The sequence below is a fragment of the Cebidichthys violaceus genome, unplaced genomic scaffold (genome assembly GCF_023349555.1).
Source record: "Cebidichthys violaceus isolate CVI_PGR_0920_01 unplaced genomic scaffold, fCebVio1.0.p SCAF_3, whole genome shotgun sequence".
In the NCBI taxonomy this organism is placed as follows: Eukaryota; Metazoa; Chordata; class Actinopteri; order Perciformes; family Stichaeidae; genus Cebidichthys; species Cebidichthys violaceus.
This window is the reverse complement of record NW_027176483.1, coordinates 15,036,909-15,057,688: the sequence shown is the minus strand read 5'-3', so window position 1 is coordinate 15,057,688 and position 20,780 is coordinate 15,036,909. Positions and strand designations below refer to the sequence as shown.

General features: G+C 43.9%; 1 protein-coding gene across 1 annotated transcript; it reads left to right on the top strand.

The window, feature by feature from the left end:
• The first annotated feature begins 33 nt into the window (after nt 1-33).
• si:dkeyp-19e1.3 (USP6 N-terminal-like protein) lies at nt 34-20,755 on the top strand. The gene is made up of 14 exons (XM_068722493.1): nt 34-242; nt 10,938-11,011; nt 11,560-11,645; nt 11,863-11,902; nt 12,015-12,095; nt 12,439-12,546; nt 12,627-12,736; nt 14,284-14,332; nt 16,029-16,149; nt 16,310-16,404; nt 16,620-16,685; nt 16,866-16,965; nt 17,383-17,535; nt 17,670-20,755. Exons 2-14 carry the CDS (start codon nt 10,946-10,948, stop codon nt 19,076-19,078), a joined length of 2,484 nt encoding a protein of 827 aa, XP_068578594.1. The 5' UTR covers nt 34-242; nt 10,938-10,945; the 3' UTR covers nt 19,079-20,755.
• The last annotated feature ends 25 nt before the right edge of the window (nt 20,756-20,780 follow it).

Below are 20,780 nucleotides of genomic sequence, written 5' to 3'. Positions count from 1 at the left end.
CCTGCCAGACAGCTACAGCCAGCGCGAGGCATGTGGACCTGGACGAGGGGGTGCGTCCGTTTGACCAGCATCGATATCAGCGACGCTCGTCGACAGTCGGGGACGAGTCTTCAGCACGGTGCTGTTGTTGTCAGTGTTTCGGTGACGGGCTCCCCTGGACAGCGAGGGAGATAATGAGAATAGTGCATTTAGTCTCTACTTGTAGGTACAGCGCAGCAGAAGAAGGGAAGTCACTCCAAAAGGTAAGCAGCGACGACTGAACATTAGTGGCTCTACTATACTGTTTACTCTATACTCACTGGACCGTACTTAGCCCTGGAAACACTTGGACCTGGGTGGCCACTTGGTACTTGTCGTCTGAATGTATTAATTTGGTCCATTTTGTGTTTTTACAACTTGCCTAATCCACTACAAACCAGTATCCGGAGCCCTAACTAACGTTACTAATTGCGTGGACAGCTCTGGATATCGATAGATTGGTCTCCCCACGTGCACGTGGTTTATAGAAATGGAGATGTATGCTGGTGTTTTTCGTTCTGGGAACCGAATAATTTTACTGTAAGAGTAGATTTCTTGGCCAGTTTAACGCGTGAGTTACCTTATGTGGTAAGAACACAGGGAGATTTCGGGGGATTTCGGATTTTGCATCACTCTTCACGGTCTCTCCAGAATCTAAATAGCATATGAACTCCGTTTAGGATTGCGAGAAATGTGTCCACGATGGGATCCGCCTCTCTGTCCTCTGTTTTCTGGTTATAACCCACTCTCAACAAACAGTGTGTGTTTGTGATGTCTTCCTATAAAGCAGAGTCTCTCTCTGTGTTTCACTCTTGACACGCTTAAGTTCCGCATTTTATCTAATGAACGTAGGCTGCTGTGTGAGACAAGTGTCAGAATCAGGAACTGTACTTGTGATCGAGATAATGCATTTAATGCTAAAAGGAAACACTGTTCTCGCCGTTGGAGCGAGCAGGATTTCACCCCGCAGATGCTCCAGCGTCCAACCAGTCAGTTACTGGTCTGTGTATGTCACGTCATGTCATGCGTGGTCCCCTTTTGAAAGGTTAACTGGGCGTCTCACTGGTTCATACGTGGAGTGGGGGAGGTTACAGACACACTGAGTGAAAGATCTCCAGCAGGATTTAGCTCTCATCCTCAACCAGATGTCTGCTGGTCATTGTACTGCCCCCCCCCCCATTGTGTTTTTGTTTTCAGTGTAATGCAGCAGATGTGCATGTTGCTAATGCAAGTGCACATGATCTCTAGCCAACGTTTAGATATGCAATGTCATTAATTGTGGTGCATCATCATTGTTTGTGATGGCAAGGGGAAGTTGAAGGAGACAGATTCATATTTTTTTGTGTTTTTGTGCATACATGTCTGCATTCCAATGCTTATGGGTGCACAGGATCTAATCTCAGTACAACTCAGTCCACAAACAATTTGTACAATGATGAGTAGTATTTTCTCTTAGCTGTTCATGCACACGCCCACAAGCCCGGAGCATGGAGCATTTTGTATTTTCCTTTTATTGTTGCTATGTTCAGCCTTCAGCATGTGACACTCTGCTTGTGGTTTGAGGAGGAAGCTCAATGCCGGAAAGGTGACAGCACTGTTGGTGTGCTTTAGTGTGATGCGTAGCATGCGACAGGGCCGTCACCCACCCGCCCCTCACCTCGTTCCTCCTGCATTGTGTACCTCTCTCTGCTCCGTGATGTTGCTGGTGTCAAATGATTTTTGATGTGAGAGATCAAGTCCCAATGAGTCGACCCAACGTCCGTTTTAATGCGATGCTCCATTTACAACTAGCGCCTTTCAAAAATGGTGTTTCGATATACAAGATTTGTTCCCCTGAAGTTGTTATTGGATCAGTGTATTTATAATAACATTTGTCTTGATGTATATTTCTTCATCGCCAAAGCAAAGCAAAGCCTTCGAAAACATTTTGCTTTGCTGGAGAAGTTTGACTTTTATAAAAATGTGTTTGATTTGAACTTTAACTTGTAGAAGGCTTTCAGGGACTTGAATGTGCTCTTGAACAATGATCTGACTGCCCTCGCTGATGCCAACAGGATGTGAGCCACGTGTGAGGCAGAGCATGTGAGCCATTATTTTGTTTGTATGCCTGTGAATGGGCCTCAGTCAGCAGCGTTGGCCTTTTTTTTAGTACTCTCAGAGTTTGTGAATACGTTTTTTTTTCATTTTCATAATGTAAATCACCACTTCTCTCACTGCATGATGCATCAAAAGCATTGACATATATTTATTTCCTGGATGAAAGCATTGCAGCAGCAAATGATATGTAAAGGTTTAGTTTGGTTAACAAAACTGCTCAATTCAATATGATTGAATAGTTTTATCGTTATCAGACCAAATTTGACTTTCATGTATGGGCGTCTCGTAACTCTCCAATCAGCAGCCTTCATTGTATTCTATTGTGATAATATGATTTCAGTGGAGAGGGTTCAATGGCCTTTTTGTCTGCCTGAATAGGGGCTTTATGATATCCGTCAAATGCCCAATGCTGGGTGTCACAAAACGCACCAGATACCGAAGCCTTTTGCCTACAAGACAGAGAGGTTTCAGCCCTGCTCTGTGACTCATGAAATGTCTTTTTAGAGTTGCAGTGTTATCTTTCCAGATGTCTTGGAGGTATGGCATTTCCATATCTCTTCTTATTTTGGTCGGGGTCACAAGGTGCTGGAGCATATCGCGTCACAGACTAAGTGATAGTCAGGGGTGCATATGGACAGGTCGTCACACTCTATGTGCTATTTCCAGTTCCACAAACCTGTGGGTGTGTGTGGTTGTGTGTGTGCGTGTGTGTGGTTGTGTGCGTGTGTGCGTACCGTGGGATCAACCTTGCTTGCTACATAAAGTGATCATCACACTGCATTGATTGAGCCTTGAGTAGAGTGAGCCTCTGCCAGGAGCTAGTGCAACATCTGCATGAGCTGAAATTGTCTATAAATTAGCTAAATCTATTCCCACCACTCTATCATTAGTACAATTGAGGTCACTCTACTGTTGAGACTGAAGATGGTCACTCAGGCTGAAAACAGACCACCGCTGAGGAGATGAGTAATAGCTCTATGGGATAATAGCCCATACAGTTGTTTGTCTTGTGGTATTTGTATAAAGGCTAAATTAGGCTGATTTGGAATTTCCCCTCTATTATTGTCTCTGCTTTGTCTCTCTTTTAGATGCCACTTTAGATTTGTCTTTGCGCCATATATTGTTGTTGAATCACGGCAAAATTACAATTTCCCTCCAGACTGTTCCCCTTACATACCATAATCCTCTGTCTCTGTGCCTGTAAACATCATTTGAACATGAAAACTATGATAACCAAATAGCCAGTGGTATGTGTGCCTCAGTGAAGCTAGCATCATTTCTGCTGAGCTTTTTAACTAGCGATCAGCAGGTGTTGACCTTTTTGAATTATTGAATCAGTTTGGCATTGCTGTGATGTGGTGCGTTGCATCAGATGTCATGTTGTCTGGAGCTGGTTGACCGTGGCGTTGGCATGTTGGTGCAGTGAAGGAGGTTAGTACTGCTGGAGGAAGTTTTAAGGATGTTTTTGAAAATGGCCGTTGGAATTTAAAAATAACATGACAGTAAGTGGGAGACTGCATAACTTTCCTAAATATTGTGTATTTCCCCCGTGCATTATTGGTTGTTCAACTTCATATTCAAATATTAGTTTTATTTTATACATTTTAGAAGAGTACAGTGCTTGTTTGTAATGTAAAGCACTACTTATTTAAACTAGATGAGAGCTTTTCCTCTGGCTTCACAGATGGTTTTATGACTCTTATGAATCCTTTGCAAGGAAGAGGATCCATTTATAAGAACTTGGCTTTCTCAGCAGGGTCATGTGGTTTTGTGTTTATGAATACTGTTCCCTTGACATTCCTGTCCTCCTCATACCATCCCCTTGAAAATGTGCTGCCACCCTGGGAAACGAGGCTTCTCTGGCTGGCCTGAGACTCCAGCAGCTACAACTTTGTGTGGTCATTGTTATATTTAGACACAGCAGTGAGGACCAGAGACAGTTCTCAGGCCGGGTCAGATGCAGGGTGAGGTGATAAAGAGCTCTCCATCCTCAGATTCCCACTTGTTATTTCCTTTGTTAAGCTGGGGGAAAATGTTGGGTAGTTTGGGATGGTGAGTGTTGTTGGCCAATCTGTGATGTATGTGCTCAGCTTTGGGGAAAAAAACGCTAAGGGCAGAGCGACAGTGGTAATGCAGAGTGGAGCAGGACAGAAAAGCCCCTTGGGGACAAAAAGCTATTCTCAGCCATGTGCTTTTTTTCCCCAGTCCCTGTGCTCTGGATGCTTCACCCATGGGGTCACACAGTCTCTGTGTCGCTGCTGTTTTCTATGCATAAACACAAATCCTACAGCGTACAAAAGAATCGGAGGGAGACGGAGGAAAAAGAGGCTCAGACAGCAAGAAAGACAAGGAATCTCTTGTTAAGGAGACGTAGTGGTTGGCCATCAAGGCTGCCCAGCTGTTTTCTCTCATCGGCCTAATTTGGTATCGTTCTTCTCCCCGTTTCCTAAGTTGATTTTCTAGTTTGTATGGTGTCAGTGGTCGCTTCAACCCAACTGTTTGCCATGCTTTGCTGTGAGTCAATAGCCACTATGTTAAATTCCTGAGAGGAACCACAGGGGTAAGGGTAAACAATTGTCTATTGTCCATGCACCATCACACCTGCAGAGCACATGTTTGGCAGCAGGGGCCTTAAACATTTGCATCCTTCTACTGTCTGGAGGCTGATGGAATTGAAGTGTCTGGGTTATTTTTACATGTCATTCGCTGTATGTGTCATGATTGATCATTATGGGCAAGATGGCAAACAAGATAAAACCTGGTATGTGTTTTTTATACCAGTTTTTTGCAATTGTGTATCGTTACTCAAGCATACAGTTATCCAGGTTTATCAGTTTAACTGTATCTCTGAAGTTCCATCTGGACTCCATACCTCCCTTTAAAGAAAGAGCGAGCTGTTGAACATCTACCAGCCTGCTTAGATTTCCTGTGGGGCGACTTTGTTATACTCTTAGTGGCTCCCTTTTGTAACATCCATTTGTTTTCAACTGCCAAATCAGCGTTGTGTTCAGAGGAAATTAACAAAACATCTGAGGGTGAACATGACAGCAGTCTGTGGCTGGAATATGTGAACCGGGACAGGAGCTACTTTATCAGCAAAAAGGACATCTGATATATTTCCACAGCTACGGTGCCCCGGCTGAAAATAGAAAAAACACCTTTTTGAGCAATCCCCATTCTCTCTCTCTCTCTCTCTCTCTCTCTCTCTCTCTCTCTCTCTCTCTCTCTCTCTCTCTCTCTCTCTCTCTCTCTCTCTCTCTCTCTCTCATTAAAACTGAAGCTCTGAAGCCATCTGGGACTTCAGACTTCTTCATGTGGAAATTAGAGCCATGTGGTCGCTTGTAAGCCTCGTTCCTTTTTCTGAACTGGAACGATATGCTTGTTCTCCACAATCACCACCAGCCTACAGCATTAAGCTAATGTAACACACGGTGCATTACAATGCATTCTTTGAAGTTCATTGCAGTGAACTGTGTTAGTAATTACTGCTATAATTACTGAAATGATTACCTACCAACACGTTTGCAAAAGTACTACATTTAATGCGTTTTCTGATATCTTAAGGTGTGTGTGTGTGTGTGTGTGTGTGTGTGTGTGTGTGTGTGTGTGTGTGTGTGTGTGTGTAAACCATAACAATGTGCAAACAGAAACATAGCCGTCATGGGATTATTTATACTGTAGAGAGACTGAATTACGTTAATGGGTGGCATGTGATAAGGTTTTCTGTCTGTTGTCTGTTAGACTACAAGAAGCCCCTTGATGTAGCACTGTGTGTCCGTTATTTAACATTTTCCTTTTTAGATTTTTAAAAATTTGAATGCAAAAGTTTTAAGGACACTCATTTATGAATTATCAAAATCAGATGGTATTGTTGTAGTTGCCGATGGTACTTTGTCGGGTGGTAGTTTCAGTTAATCTCCTCATGTGCAGGACAGTAATACGTCGTGATAAATGACACGGAGGCACGGTATGGGAGTAGTGAGGTTCACCAGGTTGAATGAGTGCATGGCCTGAGCTGCTCTGATCTCAGAGCCAGAGCGTCCTTTGGCTGACCACGCAGCATTGACTAATCATTCAGTGGTAAAACGAACCAAACATCTGTCGTCTTCTCCTTCGTCACGCCATCAGCAGTTTGGGAAGTGGGTCGGAGTGCCAACCACAAAGACGCTCTATGAAGAATGTAATCAAATCTTAAAATGGCCGAGATAAATCGGTTCCTTGGGGTTCTAATGCAATACCAGTAAGTAGGTTGAAGACCAGAATTCATTTCTGTTTAACTCTCCACTCCCACAGACATGAATACACACCCCTCACTATCAGTCCAGTGGAGCTCACTGTACTCAGATTTTCCACAGTTGACTACTGCCAGACTCTTCCTAATCTCGGGCTGTCATTCTGATTTTGCTCTTGTATAATCCTCTGCCTTAACTCTCTGACTGCTGCTCAGATTAAGATTGATCATGGGCCAAAAGAGAGATGATTATTGAACAAGGACATGTAGAAGTTTATGTAAAAGAGGACATGTTTTTGACTTTATTACCACAGTGAAATTGGGTAGAGAGTAAGCCAACACAGCTGAATGTATATGTTACATTTTAGTGAAACATATTAGCTAGCCTACTTGGCTCTAAAACAGGAATAAATGGCCTTTGGAGTTTCCTCCTTAAAAGTTTTTGCTATAAAATTACTTTTTAATTCTTAATTATTCTGACTCTTTCTCCGTGACACTTCAGGCCATGTGGGTCACAGCAGGAGTGAACACATCGTGAAGATGCGATACATTTCGAGGCCGGACCTTTTTGGTGATAAATCAGTAATGGAGGCTTTGACTGGCGCATCTCTGCCTAACACCACGGATTCAGAGCGCTGTGCAAGCTGTTTGTGGTTACAACAGTGCACTGAGAACTTCCAAGCTAGATTTAGAGCGCTATGTCATAACAGGAAATTATGTCACATAGAGGCTCAGGCTTCAAGTATTGTATCCTGTAAGCAAGCAGGTTATCAACATTTAGCCATAGGGGTTTGTTCGCTGCATATTAATTGTGCATTAGCCATCTGCAACTGTGGCCCACGATCCGCTCACCGTCTAAACCGGCTCACGTACCACTTTCTCACCACCTTGGCCTCACTCCGTCTACATGTTGAGAGCCGTGGAAGGATTGCTGTGTTTTAATATAGAAGATGTGAATACCTGTGTTGTCTCTGCCCTTCACTCTCATCTGAAATGTTCAGCTTGTCTACTACTTAAAAGCTAGTTTACACCTAAAATGAATCTCTTTCTTGCTATATTTGTCTTCAGGTGTGATGTTTGACTCTATTTGTAAGATCTCTCTCCCACTCAGTAACATTCTCTGCTGCTTACTCCCTTTTTATCTCCAGCTTCTATCAGTTTCACACCCCGATCCCCACCGCAACTAGCCACTTTCCTTTAAAAATAGCTGTTCAAAGGAAATTTCTTTGCACCAACCACAAGATGTAATGCCCTTGATGGCTCGCCCATCGAGGAGGGGACTCAGCTGTGTTGGTGACTCACAAGCAAAATACCAGCAGAGTTAATGTGAACTGACCACTTTTGGGCATTACTCACATCTTTTTTGCTGACTCCAAGTCTGGATCATTTGAAGCTTTGTCTGTAAAAAGGGTTTTCCTTGGTTGGAGTAAGACCCATTTTGTTGTCACACTCTCGTCACAGTTCTTATTGAACCTGTTGTTAAAGGAGTGCCGGTCACCGGTTTCCTTTTCTTCCTGACCCCAACACAATACTATCAGCAGTCTGGAGACTCAACACAGGAAGTAAGCAGCTGGAAGCTAAAGATGAAGCACAACAGTCCGCTAGCACCACTTTATCTCACGGACACTAGTGATTGAAAACGCTTCACAACACCCCACGTGCAGCTTGAATGAAAAACCTCTCTTTCAGAATCACGTGACTAACTTGGAAGCCCCTCCAGAGCCTTCAAGTTAGTCACGTTTTGCTTAGTTATGTCTCACAACTGTTGGTAGTCATGTATGGCCATGCCTTTGACTTGTTAAAATGATTCATCTGTGAAATAAGAATTGTAGCTAGGGAAAGAAAATTAGATAAACACAGCCCTAATTATTGGTTTGGCCTTTATAAGTATTTATAACCCGTATATATTTAAATAATCACTGGACGCAAACAGGAGTTCAACACAACTTTTCACATCTATTTAACGTTTCTGTTATTGAGACATCACTTTGATGCTTAACACTTCCAACTCTTGATATTTACCTCATTTCTACTTTGAAGCCGAGTGACGGCAGACTTGCGTATGTAAAGTACTACTAGACGGACGTTTCCCCTGATCAGAGGATACAGGCGAGGTTAGAGTCGTGTTGATGGTGCCACCTTGCAGCTGTTTACTCAGCTGTTCAGAAAAATATGCTGATGCCTAGAAAAACCTGAACTAGTTTTGACCTGAGATGAACAAAGAAAAAGGGAATTGTAAAAAGGAAAGCATTGAACAGCAGAGGCCGTTTGCTTGGTGGTGTGGTTTCACTAGCCACCTGTTAGACGAGACACTCAGCTGTTGTTTTGAAGGAGAACACTGGATGCTGGGCGTTCGGGGGTCAGATTTCTATGGTGGAAGGACTTGGCACCTGATGAAAAGGTTAAAATAAAGCTTCAGTTTCACCTTCTCACTCCCTGTCCCATGCACTCTGCTTGTCTCTTTTCTTCTTCACACCTTTGTATAAAATTAAATTCCCACCTGGAGTTTAGTTAAAGAGAGAGTTTTAGAGAGCTATAATATCTGACCCAAAACATAAATGATTCTTAAACAAACTGCATCTTGAAATTAGATGCCCAACGACAGTCAGTTGGCCCACTGTTCTGGCACTACGGTGTAAATTATGTTGTGGAAATCTCCCATCGTTTCACATGAAATGTGTCGTGGTCGGCACAAGGGTCTGTGGGGAAACGTTAAAGGGTGTGTGTGTGTGTGTGTGTGTGAGGCAGCAGGTGCCACACACACCTGTCGCTGAGAGGCATTTCAGACATGCATACAGCCTGAAGGCTCAGCTGGCTCCACATGTTGTCAAACGTCAGTGAAGGTATTCCTCAGTCATGGCATTTGTTGCATTGGGCTCTTCTGTAGAGTTTTCCTTTAAAGCCTGAGACCTTTTCAAACAAAAGTCACCGAATGGTTCTGAAATAAATCATGTTGATTTTGGAGTGTCACAACTGGCAATTCATTTTGTTGATTATATTTTATTAGATCATCCTACAAATGTAACTTTTGTTTATATTGTCTTGGCGTCATCTGTCCAGCAGATACGGTTTAAGCATTATGACAAAGGCTTTGTTGGGTTGTGTATCTGTTTCTTTTGTCTCCACACTACTGCCATATTCTTCATATCCAAACTTCACTCTGAGATGCTGGTCTGGTGAATGAGAGGTGAGGCTGTTCTTTCTTGGGGGATTATTCAGCCCTGACAACTGCTAAACAGCCGAGCCCGCTGCCAGACCTCATCAAGCTCGAGGCAGGCTTAGAGGGCCAGACTGGGGTCAGGGAGGGGTTATGCTGTGAGATGGTGGGGGGGGGGGTTCTCCAGGACCATCAAAGTTCTGGTCTCATCAAGGACTCTGGCCTCAGTTGTCCACTTCTCTGTTTCTTTCCTCATGGGCTCAGCTCAGTCTGTCGCTTTCTTGCCTCTGTACTATATTATGAGTCGGTAACATTACGGAGGTTCACACCCACATGTTATAGAAACAGAGTCCCATAGACATGACTGTCACTCTGTGTCACCCTTTATTATACATGCCTTATATGACCCACTGGCCTACTACGCCTGCTTGTGATTAACGCTCAAATGGTCTTGGAATAACACGCGTATCCATATGAACATGCTTTTTTTAATCTCTTTATGTACTTTTGTCATTGGTTTGAGGTGAAATGGGATTATGAATCACAAAGTAATACACCTGTCTGAGTCTGGAAACACACCAGAGGACTATTTGGCTTTTTACACAGTATTTATGCATTTCAAGATCAAGGAGGGGAAATAGATTTAGATGATTTGATATTGTGAGAGGGTCAATCTAAATATTTCTGTTTCACTCGCAGTCTGACTTGAGCTAAACAAATTTTTAGAATAATGTTCAGTGCATCACTAATTATAACTTGACACTGAGAATCAGTGACCTCGAGCTGAGGTCTAGCGTTTTGTCAGCTGAAGCTCGGGGGACACTAACAGGAAGTTGCTGACGGCCTCGTGGCTGTGCCAGACTCCAGCACGCTACGGACAATGTCTACTCTTAACGAGCAACAATTTGTATGATTTGTCAGATGTGTTTCTGTTCTTTTTGGGGTTTGGTGAGTAAGAAAGTTAGTAATAATGAGCTGATCTCATGGTGAGAGGTATGGGAAGGGGAGCATTGTGTGGTCCTTTTCATCTCAGGGGATAAGATGACGTCACCTCAAGCGATGGCTGTTCTGTGTACCCACCACTAGCATGAGGCATTCAGAGACCCTGTCAGGACCTATTTAACAATGCTGAGTGTTCTTTAGTAACACGGAAATCCTTCCAGCTTAGCACCGATCTGTAATTGATCTATTCTCTCATCTTTATAAACTCAACTATCATAAAACAACACGTTCAGTCAGAAAATGTCCAATCATAATCCATCTCTAAAAGTACTTTTATTACTTGATCATGTCGTCATATTTCATACCAACAACCAGCAGTAACTCACCAAACTACAATATCTTATAAACGCACATACTCACACATTGTCATATTGAAATGGTTTATGCCAATTCTGATCATTATGAATGCCATTTTTGTTTGCCTCCTCCTAGATTTTGACATGAAGAAGGACATAGACACATTGATAGCAGAGGAACGCACTGAAATCATCTCTAAATATGACAAGGTAAGTGTGTGCACAGGAATACTAACTATAACAATCCTCAAGATCAGGTGCAGATGGTGTAACACAGCTCATGAAAGTCTTCAGAAAGATGGTCCAATCTTAAAAAGTAAAGTCATGATTCTTTTGGAACATAATATTTCCTTCATGAAGGGCAGTAAAGGTGGATCTACGTAACACATTACAACGGGGAGTAGATGGTCTGAGTGAGGCCCGGAGTAGATTCATTACCAACAGGAAGTGGAAATGGGATTACTAGGAATGATCAATTAATGACAGCAACTTCGGCGTGTGTAGCTTACAAATTCTAGTTAAAGAAAACTTTTAAGTGACCCATTAGGAAAAGAGAACTACACGTGAAAGATAAGGCAAAAATAAAAGTGTTTAGTGTAGTTTTGATGACAGAAGGTACGCTATCACTGTTTACCCAGCAGTTAAATACATTCTACTTCTTCTGTTTCACAGTTTGTTTGTTTCCCTTGCACCATCGTAAGTCACCTCTAAGCTGTTTACTTTGCGATAATAGGAGTGGTGGTATGTGGTTGTTTCAGGGCAGACAGGAGGGTGTCCGCATTGACCCATGGGAAGATGCTGACTACAGCATCTATAAGGTTACCGACCGCTTCGGCTTCCTGCAGTAAGTTACCCGCCTTAATGCTTTCACCGCTTCCTCGCAGTCGTTTCAATTCTAGGAGAACACCTTTGTTTGTATCTAGATATCATCTGTCCCTCTTCCTTCTGTCTCTTATCTTTCTCACATGTTGCTGATGCATTGTATTACTGCCAAACTCAGATGAATCTCTCAATGTCCAGACTTCTAATGCGTGCTGTGCATCTCTGCTTTTTCGCTCCAGTGAGAAAGAGTTGCTGACACCCAGTGCGCTTGAAGAGAAGGTATCCATTTTTAACCTGCGTAGGAAGTTCAGATTCTGACCTTTCATGTGATGCATTGATGCTCTTTTCGCATATGTTTGACCACATGTATGTTTGTCTTTCCTCTCACCAGCAAAAGCAGCAGGAGCTCGAGCGAGTGGAGAAATGGCTGAAGATGGTGAAGAAGTGGGACAAGTACAGGAACAGTGAAAAGGTGTGTAACTCCATACTGGTGGGTACACCACCATGCTGTTTCAATTTAGCCCTCTCTTCCCTTTTTTTCCGACTCAACTATTTGATGTATTATTTCTGCTTCTGTTAATAATCTGTTTTCCATTCCCTTTTTAACCAGAGCGTATTCCCTTATCCCCCCCCTCTCTGGTCTAGACAGTTAAAGGAAGCACATAAGTGCCTGTGATGAGTCCTTGTCGTTCCGGAGAGCTAACAAGGCTGCATCCCGTAAAGCAGCATTCATACTTGACCCTCTGCCTCTCTCCTCTAGTTGTTGTGGCCTCTTTATGTTTAGAGAGTCTGTTCATATGTCACATGTGTTTCAGTTGGTGAAGCGTGTATATAAAGGCATCCCTCTGCAGCTGAGAGGCCAGGCCTGGGCCTTGCTTTTGGACATAGAAAAAGTCAAACAAGATAACGTCGGAAAATATGAGGTATGACTCTTAAAAAGGAGGACAATTCCTGTGAAATTCTGATTGCTTTTGAAACCAATTATTTTTTTTCTATCCTCCAGAGAATGAAGCTGCAGGCTCGTAACTTCTCCACAGAGATCAAACAGATCGACCTGGACGTCAACAGAACCTTCAGGAACCACATCATGTTCATGGACCGCTTTGGAGTCAAGTGAGTTCTTAGCTTCACTTAACAGAAAGCTTGTTACTGCGGATCATATACATCTACTTCTATTAGCTATTAGACCTTTAGCCTGTAAAATCATTGACATAGTTTAGTTAGCTTTCATAACAATTATCTTTAACCCTTTTGTGTCTCCAAGGTTCTTGTTTATATTTTCTTTCTCACCTCCCATGTTCAGGTTTTCCCTTACGTTTCTGCAGAGTGTGACCTCGAGCTTACATTTTGTGGCAGCCCCCCCCCCCACACACACACACACACACGCACACGCACACACACACGCACACAAGCACACAACCAAAGCGGTGGTTTCCTCCTCTGTGTTTTATTAGCCTTCCTGTCAGTGCATGAAGCCCCACAGGAAATGGTATTCACACAGAAATGTGCACCGACATCGAGTGTATATGTAGATAATAACACTGCCCACATCGATATAATGCTAATATATTTAGCAATTAAACATACATTAAATGAGCCTCAGAACAGAGTTGTGGGAGTCAACAGTGATCTGAAGGCTACTGGTTTGTCCTTGTCGGTTTAATTCAGACCGAATGCGAGGCAGAGTGCTCTTTGTAATGTACTTCCCCTTCAATTCAAAGCCACCGAGTCCAAACAGACCAAAACAACGCTCCATCCTGCTTGGCTGCTCACTCCTTCCCTGCAGGTCAACAGCTGTCTCACTCACACCGAGACACTGACAGCTATTTCAAGCTGCCTTTCCTGTCTCTGTCTATAAGACATGTATTTACCATAGAGGCTTGGAGGGGAGACATCCTCTCTCATCTACATTATATTTGTTAATGCCACTTCTCAACTGAAATATATATATACACACACACACACACACACACACACACACACACACACACACACACACACACACACACACACACACACACACACACACACACGCACACACACACACAATAGCTGCCTTGGGTTCACTGTCGGAAGCAGTTGAGACTCCAGATGTAATCAACCACGCAGCACGCAACCAAGTGGTCATAAAAACTGTGTAGAAGCTGCACACTTTGGACAAAATGATTTGATGAAAAGCCTTTTACCTTTCTTGATCCCTAGAAACATAAATTCTGAATAATGTGATTATTATTTTTTGATGGATCACAGAAAACCTTTCACACGCACCTTCATTAATACTTAAACGCAAAGCTGGATACTTCAATTGTAGGACCTCTGGGTAGAGGGACAGACTATGCTCACACACACACACACACACACACACACACGCACACACACGCACACACGCACACGCACACGCACACTTATACAAACGCTACCAGGATGATACGATGCAGCCAGGCTTCCTCAGCCTTCCCAGAAATATTGGCAGCTGTCTGTGCTGATTGATGGAGTTAATTTGGGGATGAGGTGGTTGACAAATCATTATTCATGTGGCCTCCGGGAATTTGAATGGAATAAACTCCACTGCACTCCGACACACTGTGTCAACATGCTCGATTGTTGCTTAGGAACCACTTCCTCATTTTTAACTGGTGGTTTCTCTGTTCCCTCTCTAGGCAGCAGGCCCTGTTCCACGTACTAGCAGCTTACTCTGTCTACAACACGGTAAGTGTGTTTGTGTGTGTGTGTGGGTGTGTGTGTGTGTGTGTGTGTATGCAGAAGTGAAGTTGTATGCCTAGGTGTGTGTTATATAACATGGAGGAATCTTGTGTACACTTGCTGCGAAGCAAAAGCAGCACGTCAGTGGTGCAACAGTTCATAAAGTGCGTTAGTTTAGATAGAGCAAAAAAAAGCCCAAGCACTCTAAAGCCATCTGTTCCCATTCTTGTTTATAGCCTTTGGTGAGATCTTTTATTTATGAGTGTGGTGCTGCCTGAATGTACAGCAACACAGTGTAACAGTCAGACCACCAGTGAACACACATCCATAGTCAGCACTCACATGGTGAGGCCAAGTTCTCCTTTGACATTATCATTTAACAGGCAAGGAAAGAGAGCCTGGTTTTCTTGATTTAAGATGCACCGTTAGATACACTGTCATACAGACGTATGATTTTGTTCCACCTCAAGTACTGTACTGTAGTACTGACAGTTTCATCCTTTTTATTTGTAATCTTAACAGTCTTTGCTGTGAAATAGTTTGAGATGCAGTTGTGGATGCTGAGGTTAGACATAATGATGAGAACTTGCATCTACTTTAAAGTCCTTCTGTACTTTCTCCACCACAAGCCAGAGTTTATCTCTGTTGGGTGAAATCTAGCTTTTACAACCAAGTGAGAATTCTCCGTATCAACACGTACATACTAAAATACAGTAAATGCATGTGTGTCATAACATATGCATGAGGATTAATCTGTATACGATAATTCTCATGTAAGCACAGATTGCTGCCGTCTGGTAGGGATAGAAATATTACCATTCAAAGGCAGCTTTGCTTTGTGTACAGTACATTACATCTCCCCGCACACAAACACAGTCCAAGTCTGTTTTTCGGATTGCTGTGCGGTGGAGGTGTTTGAGCCAGAGGAAACGGGCATGAGCTGTTCCCTTTTTTCCCTTTCCCCTCTTCACACACTGCTCAGGAGAAACTGGGTCAGTAGAAGAGAGCGAGAGAGACACACAGAGGGAGGGGGGTGTATGTGTTTGTCCTTTTGCCTCTGAGATGATAGGGAAGAATGCAGAGAATGTGTAGTTTAACCTCAGAGTAACCGTGACTATATTTACTGTATTTCCTTGAAAGGATACTTTGGAATGTCCATTTCTGGCTGCACAATAAATCAGCCTTAATATGGACAAATACCAAGTGTGTGTCTAGTTTTGTGTATCTGTGCTTGCCAAGGGCGACGTGTTTAGCGTAAATCATTGAATCATTTTGTCAAATTGGCGCTAATTCAAGTTGAAGACATGACATTACTGAGAATGTATTTTGGGCTTCAGTAAATATTTGAACAACCTCTGGTAAAAGTGTTTATGATACTGTAGCTGCGTGTACAGTAGGTCCTCGTGTGCGGTGTGTCCACACGCATCCACAGTCTGGCTTCAGACCACATCAGACATTCAGGTGCGCTCATGTCTCGTCCTCTCTCTCTGTGTGTGTGTGTGTGTGTGTGTGTGTGTGTGTGTGTGTGTGTGTGTGTGTGTGTGTGTGTGTGTGTGTGTGTGTGTGTGTGTGTGTGTGTGTGTGTGTGTGTGTGTGTGTGTGTGTGTGTGTGTGTGTGTGTGCGCTCTATTAAATTATGAATAATTCTTCTCATTTGCCCATCCTGTTAAATCGGACCTGTCTCTGCTCATGTGTCCCACAGGAGGTGAGCTACTGCCAAGGGATGAGTCAGATCGCTGCCATTTTGCTCATGTACCTGAATGAGGAAGAGGCCTTCTGGGCTCTGTCCCAGCTCCTCACCAACAGCAAGCATGCTATGCATGGTGAGGGACAGAGGAAGAAATGAAGACAGACACAAACAAAGCAGAGCTTATAGTATTAGACATATCAAATATAATAAATCTTCTCATTGAAAAGGACAAAAATGTGTGAGAGTTAATATCAAGTTATGGTTGGCTGATTTTGTTTTTTTTACTGTGCTAGGGTTCTTCATCCCAGGATTTCCCAAGCTGCATCGTTTCCAGGCCCACTATGAGCTGATCCTCTCCAAAATGCTGCCAAAGCTGAAGAAACACCTGGTAAGTTAAAGTACATCTGTACGACTCGGGCTTTCTGTCCATGCAAGAGACGTGGGACTAAGGTCGTGGGCTGCAGTCAGTTTATTCGGCTCATTTCTCATCATTTTGAATAAAAGGCCAGGAGTCTGAACTGGAAAGTGAGATTTATAACTGGGAACAGATTATGTGGAGTGACGTCCCACAGAGACTAATCCTCATTAATTCTTGCCCCACAGGACAAGGAGCAGATGACAACAGGAATCTACACCACCAAATGGTTTTTGCAGTGCTTCATTGATAGAGTGAGTATTTTGATTTCCAATAGAATGCAAACTGCATGATTCTTCTTCTCTGTACATATCTAGTGCCAGACATATTCTGCATTGAAACTCATTAATCAGTATATTCTTTTGAACATGGGACTACATCTGGTGTTGTTGAATTATTTTTTTTAATCTGCTGCTGTGTGTCTTATATAACAGACCCCGTTCACCCTCACCCTGCGTTTATGGGACATCTACATATTGGAGGGAGAGAAGATGCTAACTGCCATGGCTTATACAACCCTCAAGTTACACAAGAGTGAGTACGAGGACGACTACGTTGTCTCTCGTGCCGTGCAGTGCTGAGCAAGTCAAACCAGTTTCATGTCCAGATGCAGCCATGGCTGCTGTTGCTATACCAGCGTGTGTTACATCGCATGCTGCATCTCGCTTGGCTGCCTCCTAACTGGCTTACATAACGCAAGTGGGCAGTTGCTGTGGAGAAGAATCAAAAGCTGACTTTTCATTGGCTGCCTGCACGAGCATCGCCTCAGCACAGTTGCATTTTTTTGACGGGCCACTTCTTCACTTTGTGTCTTAAAGTTAGGCCTGTGTTGAAGTCTTTTAACAATATAATTGCTATTCATGGGTCATATCAGAGAGATTACTCATAGACTAGCATCACCCATTCCATGAGTTGACTTTCTGTGTCTGTATCGTGTCCGTGTCCAATCAGAGCGCCTGCAGAAGCTTCCAATGGAGGACCTGAGGGAGTTTCTCCAGGAGCAGGTAGCCGTTTCTTTCTTCCTGCCTGATGATGTGGTGGTTGAACAGTTACAGGCTGCTATGTCTGAACTCCGCAGTAAAAAGCTGGACCAACCTCCTGCAGGTGCAGTTGTTTTCTTTTTATTCTTTTATCGGGATAAAGCTACATTCACATTCAAAGCTACATTTACAAGCTAAAGTAACATTTTTCCCTTTGTTGATATATTCCCTATCTTCTGTTTCCTTTTTTTTTTTTAGCCAAGTCAGATGAGCAGCCAAAGAAACCTCTGGGTCAAGAGAGACCAGTTCTCCTTCTGCCTCTGCAGCCTGACTCTCCTCTGGAGGTCAAGGTGAATCTGAAGCCCCCCAGCCAACCCAATACAGAGGCCCAGCAAGCAGACAGCATCACCCTACACCAGACCCCTTCACCCACGGAGCCCCAGGACTCGAAAACGCCTTCTCTGCCTTCACCCGACCCAGTTGTAGTCCACACACAGGGAACACCTTCTCCTTTGAGGCCTTGCAGAGCACCCCCGCTACCTCCAAAAGCAGACAAACCCTGTGCTGAGGTCGGACTGGACAAGGATATAAAGGAGTCGCTTCCAGAGGTTTGCCAGACCGAAGATGTCGGTAAACAGGAGGGCCAGCCTGGAGACCCTGAGACCCAGGAAGAGCCGATGGATTGGCCTCCACCTTATGAGCCCCCTGCTCTGGAAGCTCTTGCTGTGCAGACGGAGGAGGAGTTGGACCTTCCATTGCTGCCACCTCCACCATTCTTTGACACTGAGCAGAATGACCAAAGGCGTCTGGATAGTGGATCACCCTGCCTGGGGACTGGGACGGGCTCAGAGGCCCAGCGGTGCTCTCCTTCTCCTCGCTCAGCCTCACCACTGGTCACTCAAATGAAGCCATCGCTAAAACCATACCCAAAACCACCCACGTCTCTTCATCTCGCACAGAAAGAAACCCCTCCCTCAAAGCCTCCCTCTCACCGTGCCTTCACCACATCCTCCTCCTCTCCCAGACCTCTTCCCCCTAAGCCAACCAAGTTCCCGGTCTCTCTCTACGTCCCGGTGCCCACTGGAGACCGACGACCCTCCAACACCTCCCAGTACGACAACCTTTCTGAGGCGGATGAAGACGACCGCTTCCTGGAGAGGGTGCTGGGCTCCACGCCTGAGGAAATGCCCAGCATGCACAGCAATGCCCCACGCCCCACCGGCAGAGATTATGACGCTGCTCTCCACCCTCTGCCTCCACCTCCTGTGTTCATCCCTCCCTCGCCCTCTCCTATTCCTCCCTCACTGTGCGGTCTCCCCAGTTTGCCTCAGGAGCCAGAATATGAAGGAGAGGAGAGCTGGGTGGTGGACTCCATCATCCCCCCTCCTCCAGCGAATTTTGCTGACAGACTCACTCCCTTCCAGTGTGGTGCTGCCAGCTGTTCAGACACGCACAGAGCCACCTCACCCGGTTACTCTAAGCCTTTCTCCAGGGGCCCCAGGGACCGTTCTGCTTTCCCAGCACCACTGTTGTACACCGGGTCTCCCCCAGGCCACTCCAGGCCCTCAGGACAGTCGGCAGTAGGAGTGCCCTTGGTCCGATCTAGCCCAGACTTTTGCAGGATGCCTCCAGGTGGTCAGCAACTGCCCAAATCAGTGACCTTTTAAAGTTTCCACGTTTTTTTCAAGCGTGTGTGTGTGTGTGTGTGTGAGAGAGAGAAAGGACTCTTTCCATTGATATGTACAGATGCATGTGATACTTGCACCTTTTTTTGGTGTTGGCAGTTAACTTTTCAAAGTGTCAAACTTGTATTTAAAACTGCTGTCTGTTACGCGTTACTGTTTGCTGCACAGAAGGTGAGTGTATTTACTCGCCACCTCTCGTTCCACCGCTTCATCTCCAGTTAGTTTCATGTGGTTCCAACAGAAGTGTCTTAACCTGATCGCAGTGCACTGAGGCTATCAACACAAGGGCTTTTTGAGGCTGCAGAGTAAGGTCATCTTTGCTGAAGCACCCAAAGCCTCTACATTTATACTGCTTTTATGGTAAACTGTGAGCAGGCTTACACTTCTTAACAGTATTTCAAACTGTAACTGTTAATACGACAGTTTTTTTTTTTTCTTTTCTTTTTTTTACTGTATCTTAAGGTCAATACTTGATTAAACCAATTTGTACCAACACAGTTTGCATGCAGACTTTTAAAGAATTGCTAAAGTTGTGACACCAGCAATAGGAAAGACATGGTGCAATATGTGACTGGTGTAGATAAGATAGTGACATTCACATGAAGCCCGCTCAGTCGTCCGTCCCGTCCCCGTCCCCGTCCCCCTGTCCCCTGGCAGGTAGCAGTGGGTACTTTGCTGCTTTTTTGTTTTAAATTGACTTGTTAGGGTGACGAATTTCCAAAAAATGTTTTGTGTATCCGTGTGTCTGACACTTGATTTCACAGCAATAATGTACTGTTTCATGTATATATTCATTAATATGGTGTAAGTATAAGACTTAACAGGAGGATTTCATGAATGTGACATATTGTCAGCAGGGAGCTACAGTAAATATCCTGGTCACAATATTTATGAAGAGTAGCTCCATCTGGTGGTCAGAAGTGTTACAAATCAGCAGTAACTGACTTCAAGCTCTAAAATGAAGTCCTTGTATTGAAGCACAGTTCAGTGGGAGGCTTTTGGGAAGACTCGTCCTGACCATGACGTAAATGCTTCCTATGATGCCTATTTATGATTGTGTACATAGTAAGCTAGACTTAAAAATAAAAAGGACAGACCCCGTATTCACTGCTCTATACTGTCACAGAGCAGGAAAGAAGAATTCATATGCACAGGTATATTTTAGAGCCATTGTAAAGACTATGGTGTCAATTTATTTAAATTGCTCAGAGCAAAAGATCTTAAGAAATGGAAGTTGAGCCATAACATACTGTACAAGGACCTAATAGTCAAACATGTTTGTGTTGTTATGTTATATACTATGTCTTAACATCGGTTTTGTCTTTTGCAATTCTCTGTAAGTATTCAGTAGATTTTTGATGGAGTTCCAGGTTACTGCTAAAAATCATTTTTATCTTGAGACGTGATGTTATAACATGCTTTACGGTTGTTCATGAACTTTGGTCTTTCTGCTGTGATTCTTACCCAAGAACTTGAATCTCGACCTGCACACAAGTATGTCTGGCTTGCTGGAGTATGGAGTCATGTGACCGGACCACTAACTGTACATCACTGCTCCTTTTTTATGAAGCTGGCTGACATCAGTGATGCTGGAGCTCAGACCAAAGCTTATGTACACTTATGCAACTACTTATGAGTTTTATAAAGAGATGAACGTTAGTTGTCCATTGTCTTCTCTTTCCCA